Genomic DNA, 9383 nt, shown 5'->3' with positions numbered 1-9383 from the left:
ATATGGCAGTTCTATAAAAAACCAATATAACATATAACATTAAGCTGAAATATAGAGAAGTTATCTTGTTTCAATTAATTTATTAGGTGATTAATAAATATAAATTTTAGATAGTAAAGAGTTTTGACTAGGTGGTTTATAAATATATATATTTATTCAATTTCATCCATCACTTTGAGTGATTGCAATTTTACCAATTAGCCCAAAGGTACGTACGTAACTTTATATGTCAATGAATTTATAAGGTTCACTATAAGGCTTCAGAATTGGTGATTAAATTGCAATGCAGGAATAAATTGATCAGTATTTCAGGCACCAATATACATTTATCTGGCACGAAACAAATTAAAAACTATATAGAAAACACATAACTTTTGCATTCCCAGAATTACTACATATGCATCAACACTGGACCCCACAGTTTACATATAGAACCACTAATATTAGCCTAGCTATAGCTATAGCTATAGGCTATATCTATATATATATATATATATATATATATATATATGGTGCATCCATCTGATGGCCAAGGGCCACCAGAGATCCAATCATCCAACTATATATATAGGGTCTTGTTATGTACAGAAACTTATATGGATGGGGCAATATTAATTTGCCAACGTTAAACTGCAATATACTATGATTAATTAGTATGCATCATCATGGATCTAATAATAAGCATGTGTGTGTGTGTGTGTGTTTGATCGATGGATCACTTCCATAGTTCAATGTTGCAGGTGGTGGTGGTGGACGCCGATGCAAATTCCTGCTCCAACTCCGACGGCGACCTCGTTGTTGTTGACTGATTTTCCAGCATAGGAACTTGTTCAGTGACGGCAACAACGTCATCGGCATTACTGGTTTCCTTGGAAGCACCATGTTGTTGCTGGTGATGATCTTGACTCAGCTGAGAAGCAACAAATTTATCAAACACCCTCCAGTCAGTAATTACCGCTTGATCATTATGATCCAAAACAACTGGTTGATCGTAAAACGACGCCGTCGTGGCGGCGGCTGAGGCGGCGGCTCCATGGTTGTTTCTGCAGTGTTGATATTGATGATGGTCGAAGGCGTTGCTGCTGAAGATGGGGAGTTTAGGGCTTTCAAGCTGAGGAAGCTGGAGGAAAGCATCGTGGGGAAGATTATTGATGTTGTATTGGAATTGATCAAACTCTTGCTTGCAGGAGTAGTAAGGTGGAGAAATATTGTTATTACTATTACGCCTTGGAGGAGATTGATCGAGTTCTTGCATGAACGAGGCTGCCTCCTCGTACCAACATGGTGATTCATATTCTCCTACCTTTCTCATTGTCGTCATTCGCTTCTTGAACACTCTACACACCACCCACCCTTCTTCCTGCAAAACATTAATGCGTAATAACGCATAATATTCACTAACAAGACTTCACAATATGCCTCACAAAGTGTAGAGCTTAAGTACTAGGTATATATTGGATTATTGATCATAATCATTAAATAGCTAGGCGTGTGTGTGTGTATTATACATACGGAGTTCTGGGAAGGGAGTGCTACAAACTTTGAATAGTTTGGGATGTTATAAGACTTCATAAACTTGCAGAATTGGTGAAGAGGTTAATTATTCTTTTACCTCTCGTTTATTTTAAAGATTTACGTACAGTTCACAAAGTTCACTTTCGATTTATTAGTTATGTTAAATCTAGTAAGCCAGTTAGCACAAATTATTTAAGTTGGATCATGTGTCATGCATTGAGTTGACATTTTTTTAATTTTGGTGATAATTGATATGTATGTGTATTGAAATTCATGGTCTATTTTTCCTTTTATTGACGTAAATCACATGTGTTTTAAGTGCTAAGACAACACAAAGCTTGTTAATAGCTAGCATATATACCACAGAAGTTAAAAATAAGATCGAATAAAAAATAAAAAATTTTGTGTACCTAATTACAAATCCTAACGATATTTTGAGACTAACAGAAAAAGTTTGTAGTACAATAATTTAACCTTACACTCATCATACAGGAGACAGATGTCAGTAAAAGGGAGTATACTGGATTTAAAGGCTTTTGATGACTGACTGGGTAAGTTTCTGTGGGTAATTACAAGGGTCCACAATTTAATTATTGACACAACAGGAGCAATTTATACTAGACGGTCAAAAGATAGAGAAGAAATAGTAGTAGTAATTTATTAGGTTACCTAATTGTCTCTACAAGTTTGTTTATCTAAGTGCCTCCTCAAATCGTTGGAAGGGCTTAAATGAAGAAGAAATTAAATGAAACACGCCCAAACACACTCATATATATATATACACACATACATACATGTGTGTGTGTGTCTATATATATATATATAACACTTACCTGAGGGGTTGCATTTTCATTAGTTTCAAGGCGATACTCATGCATGATCCAGTCAGATTTCTGTCCATTAGGGGCTCGTCCTTTGTAAAACACAAGAGTCTTTCTCATACCAATCAGAAAATGCCTTGAATAGATCGCTTTATCTCTTCCAGTCGCCTTCCAGAATCCTGCTTTTGTGGCTCTGTTCGTTCGTGTTCCTGTCGGATACTTCTTATCTTTGTGGCTGAAGAAGTACCATTCATTCTGTTCCTCGCTTCCTATTCTGCATAATTCTGTAATATAACGGTACTTGCTTGTGAATTTACATTATAAGTGTATCAAATGAAATGTACTGTTTAATTAATTATATATGCTCAATCTTGTGTTACCTTGAAGATCCCATGGCTCAATTTTGTACAGATCAACATCCTTGATGACGTCGAGATCAATCCTTTTGGAAGCTATCTTCTTTCTGAGGTAGTAATCAACGAGTTCTTCGTCAGTGGGATGGAATCGAAACCCCGGAGGAACATGTGAAAATGTGTTCATGTCCGCTGCTTTATAAGTTTCAAAGCCTGCGTTTCACATATATAGCACAAGAAAAATAAGCATTATTTCTTGTCATGAAACATATATATATATACACTTTTTTTATAGAGGATTAATCAGTCGAAGTTGATATATTAAATATTGATCGAACAAAGTTTTTAGAACTCATCACAAATCGTAGGGAGAAATTTGTATGATGTCCAATATTGCTACAACAAGACTGAAGCGTTGGTTTATTCTCTTCTTTTATTTTCAGAAAGAGAGGAGATAAAGACTTCATTTTAATTAACGAATATAAAGTTTAATTCTATTTGGAATGAAACATTATTATTTGATATATATCTCACATATGTTCACTTGTTGACGTTTAATCAAAGCAATATCTATCTCTTCATGTATATGACGCGTCTAGCTGATAAACGGATACCAGAGACCTTAAAGAAAAAGAAAAAGAAAGATAGAGAGAGAGAGGGGGGGAAGGAAGAGAAGAAGGAGAGAATGGAATTACAAAAGAAAATAATAACACAACACTAGCAACACACATAAGAGAGAAACACTAACAGAACAACAACAAAAAATAAAAATCTTTTTCCGTGAAGAAAAGAGAAAAATTAAATGAAATTCTATAGCACATGATTGATATGTCGAGGATGGAATATATACACTAATTCGTTTAATGCAATGACTTGTATATAACTATATATATGTGCACTAGCTAATTCGATGAGTAGACATTTTTCAGACGTAAACCAAACATGACTTGGGACTTGGAAGCAGATTTGAGGGGAAACATTTTCACCTGTCTGTGGGTGTCTGTTGAACTTAATTAGTATAAAACAAAATTAATTAATGGTGTTAGGTGTAAGACATAAGAAGATGAGGGGAAAAGTGAAAACAAACATGATTTTAGAGGTTGGTGTTGATTAGATATATAATCTACAACTGAAACTCAGATCAAAGTCATGTCAAAGATTTTCCTAACATATATTTAGCGTTTGACTCTTAGGGCTTCTCTCTTTGTCTTTTAGTTGTCTGTTGGACTCATAATCTTTGTCTTTGACTCCCAACAACCAGGTTACTGAATTCGTGCGTGCTCATATTTATAACTCTAAAGCAGTTTTCAGAAGATAGTAAATAATTAAAGATGAAACGCCAAGAGAAACCCAGATGATGCAAAGTGAACAAGAGAGAAAACATGTGTGTGTGTGTAGACCACCCAAAAAGGAAAATAAAAACCTTGATATGTTGCCGTCCCAAGAATGTAATGACTCCAAATAGGGTTGTTCAGCAGATGGATCTGATGAAAAACAACCTTGTCTCTGCAGCACTAAATCGTAGGATAGATATGGTAGATGAGAGAGACTTTATGAAGCTGCCTTTCCAATTGCATCGACAAGCTCAATAATAGCTTGGCGGAGTCCAACATAAACAGACAAAAAAAGCACAAAAGCGCACAGAGAAAGAAAGACGAGAAACACACAAACAAGAAGACAACAAAGTGGAAATTTTGAAAAGTGATGTCCTCGGGAATTGAACTGATAATAAACTTGTTCTTCGTCTCTAGTCGCGATCGAGCAAAAGAGAGATCTCAGATCCCGAGAAAGACCAAAAAGGAGAAGTTAAGGTAAAGCTGGGTAGGGAATTAAGGTTCTCAGGAATGGGAAATAAAGACGAAGTAGGGTTAAATAGCTAGGAAGAAACAGGTGAATGAGGAAGAAGAAGAAAGGACGTGTATATGAACGATACGAGAAAACCCTAGTAAGCCATCCTTCTCAATAGTTTCTATCTATCTCCTTCTCTCTGCGGGTTAGAGAGAGAGAGAGAGATGTGAAACTCTAGCACCAGCCACCAGAAACTGATGGAGACGAGAGAGAAAGATTGATGTAATTGGGGGGAGACAAAGAGTGGGAAAAAGATCAAATGGTGATGAAGACGAAAGGGAGGGGGTTTATAATAAAAGGACAAAACAAGTAATATATATAAAATAATAAAATAAATGTATAGGGGATAGTAGTAGTAGCAGTATAATAATAATGTAATATAATGTGTATAATGATGATGATGATAGGGAATGGAAGGAAGGGATATTTTTGTTTTGGTGGTGATCTCATGACTCTTATAGGTTACAACATATCCATCTTTCTTTAATTTGCCTCCCACCAAAAGTTACTCGCCTACTTAATTAGCTCTTCTTAAGCTTCTTCTATATCTTCTTCACTGTAGCCTCTCTCTCACCTTTTTTCTTTTCCTTTCTCTTTTTCCCTTCCTGAGTCCACACACTGCGTGGTGTACACGATCAGATTTAATTAATTTATAGCTTGTGGTAATCATAGTAATAAGGATGGTTCTTCTAGATGCCTCCCATTTAATTTCTTTGCCAATTAATATGTTATGTTAAGTACGGTAACTATTAATTAATTCCTTGCATTTACCCTATATATATATCGTCACAATTACCTCAGCCTAGCCAGCTAATGAATATGTAATTAATTTGTTGGTACGTACAATTCCATTAATAATGGAAATGTAATTCTCTATTATTCTGACCACTTCAACATTTGAATTTCTTGGGTATATGGAAAAGCAGTGCAAGAAAGTGTTTGGCGAATGATTTAGCCTCTCTATAAGGAACGATGTGGTACGAAGCAGACACTAATAATTTGAGTTCACAAATAGAATTGAATTCACAAACTTTCACTTGTATCAAAAAACTTTCATGTCACTAAATTACAAAATTGATTAGTATGAAATACTCCTTCGGTCCTATTTATAGGGCAGAAAGAGAAGATATTTTTTGTCCTATTTATGGGGTATTGAGAAAAACTTTTTGTATGGATGTACAATTTTACCTTTCATTTATTATTATGTTGACTTTTTTGTATGATGTATAGTGTATATTAAATAGGAATAAAATTAAAAAATTGTTGAATTTTAAATGAAAGTTAATAAAATTTAAGTTTTTTCTTAATATATGTGAAACATGTTGGAAGTAATTTATAAATGAGATTAGAAGAGTACTTGCTATGTGCGGAGAAGAGGCATTATAATTTCAGGGAACTCAAGTCTTTCATACGCTTAATTTTTTTTTTCCTTCTTTTGTTTTAAAAAGAAAAGAATAGAGCGTGTTCTGGGGGAAAAGTGCAAATAAAAAAAATGAGAAATAAAGAAGGGAGGGAGAAGTGGAAGGTGAGTGGTGGTGTTAAGGTTTAGAGAGGAAAATAATAATAATAATAATATATGATATGAGGTGCAGCAACCGCACGCGGTCTCTGGTTGGATGGGAATAATTAAAAATGGTCCAAAAGCCTGCACGGGGATGGCCCCCACAGGGACCGACCTTCGACAATACGAAAGTGACACCTCTCCTCCAAATACAACCTTATTTCGTTCTCCTCCCTCCCCACACCAAATTAAACTGCTCAATACCTTATCTTCATCATACTCTCACTTACGGTGGATGATTACAAGTATAGCCTTCTATCCCCATCTGTGGACTCTGGGCCCCACGGCCCATTGTTTTCCCCCAAAGGCTCTTCTCACTGCCACTCTCAACATGTATTTTATTAGTGTTAGGTTGAATACATACTACCAACAGTTGATCTAAGTGATAGCATTTGGTACCGTTTTAACAAGTCTCGAATTCGAGTCTCAACGTATGCAGATGTTGAGACTCACCTACATAGCCAAGTACGCGATTAGTCGGATCCAGATATAGTTAGAGCAAAGCTCCGATGGGTGGGCAACCAAAAAAAAAATTGAATACATTGTCAGCCAGGTTAAGTCTAGTAGAAGGAACAGTTTTCATAATATGATAGATTAAATCTGAATCCCTGCTAGAGATGCGTTCATATTAATAGCTTGTGTGTTAAATAGAATTGCTTTTAATAAGAGGAAACACAAAGAAAAAAAAAAGTCGAATACATATTAGTAAAAGTTCAAAATTCAATGGTAAAAGTACATATATGGCATCTGAACTTCCTCCTTGTTTTTTTTCCTGTTCACATCAAAGTGCTGAAATTAGAACCAGTCAAAATATTGGTTTAAAAGTTAATGGTTTAAACTATCAGATTAATAATAATTAAAATAATATTTAAATAACAATATTAATTCACAAGTATATAAAATATTTATGTATAAACCACATATAATACAGAGTTCCTAAGACATTAATACAATGGATTGCAATATAAAATCATATGTAGGTAAAAAGAGAAAAATATAAAATCTAACCTAAGACACACCTTTTGATCGTCTGTATTGAAACCATATACCCAATTATTAATGGAAGTCATCATTTTTAATATGTACAATTAATATATAGGGATAATTTAGAAAAAAAAAGTATAAATTTAAGAGATAAAGTTGATTAAGATATTATGTTTAAAATCAAATTAAGAAAGCCTATCAGCTGGCTACTATGTTTAAACCGAATGGAATATTAGTTATAGGTCATAAATAACAGACTTATTAAATACTATAACATGGGTGACATCTGGATTATTATTTTGATTAAAAAAATACTACTCCCAGAACATAAGCTAAATGAATAATTTAGGAGGAATGATTAGTTATATATATGTGAGAATGAAAAGGTTAGAGAGAGTGAGGTGGAGGTGAAATGATTAGGGACATAGACACATTATTTTTAGGGTTCCCACGTTCCACTCCCACCAAAACACTGCCCACCAGGCAACTCAACTCCATTACTTTTGGCTTATCCTACACACCTTGTCAGTTAAATTATTCTCCCCCCTTCTCCCTTTTTCCTTTTTTTTTTATTTACATCAAATAAATTATACTCCTCAATATATATATATATATATATATATATGTCTCAAAGTCTCACTGGCGAAAAGGGCAAAAAAGTCCCACATTTATGTATGCAAGCCAGCACTGTACTGAACGGATAATGTTAACTGGTCATGTAGCCAACAGGGCTCATTATTCTCCTCCGGTTATAAATGAATAACCATTTTTATGAATCTGTTGCAAAATCCTGAAATCTAATTACCTGCAGAGCAAAGGTTAATTAATTTTAAATATCTATCTCTCTCTCTCTCTCTATATATATATATATATATATATATATATAGGAAGTCCTCATGCTCACCTTATATGTGTGAGACACCGTTTTTAATTTTATGTATTCGCTTGTTAAACTGAATCTTAGAAGAATTTTGTAGCTTTTAACTAATTAAACTGATGGCTCTGAGGTTATCTCAAAAAATAAATAAAAATGACGCTTACCCTCACAAGGATGATGTATAGAAGTAAAGGTTGGGGAATTGGTAGAGGAGTACAAGTAGGGCATACGCTAAACACAGAGAAAAAGTATATTTACAACAGATACGAGTGTCGTAAATAAGGAAGAGATAAGCTCGTTGATTACATTAACACAAGTAATTAATTAAGATACGAGTTAGCTTGTTACCTTCTTCACATTCAGAGCAATAAATTCCACTGCTTCATTAAGCAATGAATCCTTTTATATACTCATCTGGTCCTATTTATAAGTCACTTCCAATATGTTTTATGCAGACACAAAAAAAAAAAACCTTAAACTTCATTAACTCTCATTTAAAATTAAACAACTTTTCAACTTTATTTCTATTTAATATACATTATACCTCATGTAAACAAAGTCAATACAATAATAAATAAAGGTAAAATTGTACATCATATAAAAAATTTTTCTCAGCGCCCCATAAATAAGACTAAAAAATGTCTTATCTCTCTGTCGTATAAATAAAACAAAGGAGTATTTCTCCAACCTAACTAAACACATGTAATTCCTAATTACTACGTCCAGTCTTTGATATAAAAGCTAGTTGATTAATTTGAGTAGATCAGGAAAATTAACTGTTAGTTATTTATAAGAAACATGTATTGTCTTTCCTAAAATATCCTTGCTTTGCTTAGAAACCTAGAACTACACTTTGTCGAATTATTTAACACATGTAACCACTACAAGGACTATCTTGGAAAAAAATGAATAAATATAGGAAACAAAGTGAATTGTGATATTATATTTAGGAATAAACTGAATGTCAAACTATCTCTTATACTAAGGATTGTAGGTAGTGTGTGTGTGTGTAACCTCATATATATATATATATATATATATATATATATAGACAGCTGATTCCAGAAGTTATTATATATCAGAAAGAAAACAAAAGAAAGGGATGGTTGTTGAGTTGAGGTGATGAGAAATTAAAGTACGAGTCTTTATTACACGCGCAACACAGAGCCATATTATCGATCTGCACTAATTTGATCTTTCACAGAATGTCTAAAGAAATGATTAGATTATATGATATTTGATGCACGTGATGAAATTTAATTTGCTTGGAAGCTTTTTGTTTCTTTTCAGCTGAGAATTAAAGAGCAAAATTTTCACTTTGTCACCTCATAAATATATGCTCTCACCCACCTGCCTTGCATTTTTCGTCTTTCATTTCCATTGGACTTTGGAGACATTCAATTCACTTCTCCATCCGCTCTCTC

At 33.8% G+C, this 9383-nt stretch overlaps 1 protein-coding gene across 1 annotated transcript; it reads right to left on the bottom strand.

Moving 5' to 3' along the window:
- Positions 1-356: 356 nt before the first annotated feature.
- Positions 357-4695, bottom strand: LOC114751363 (NAC domain-containing protein 7). Its single transcript, XM_028940046.1, has 4 exons — positions 4113-4695; positions 2717-2902; positions 2349-2620; positions 357-1360 (listed from the first exon to the last, which is right to left on the bottom strand). Exons 2-4 carry the CDS (start codon positions 2874-2876, stop codon positions 716-718), a joined length of 1077 nt encoding a protein of 358 aa, XP_028795879.1. The 5' UTR covers positions 2877-2902; positions 4113-4695; the 3' UTR covers positions 357-715.
- Between the last annotated feature and the right edge of the window lie 4688 nt (positions 4696-9383).

The sequence above is a fragment of the Neltuma alba genome, unplaced genomic scaffold (genome assembly GCF_004799145.2).
Source record: "Neltuma alba isolate B1F8T4 unplaced genomic scaffold, ASM479914v2 tig00006875_pilon, whole genome shotgun sequence".
Classification (NCBI taxonomy): Eukaryota; Viridiplantae; Streptophyta; class Magnoliopsida; order Fabales; family Fabaceae; genus Neltuma; species Neltuma alba.
Note: the sequence above shows the minus strand (reverse complement) of the source record. Positions and strands in the feature narration are given on the sequence as shown.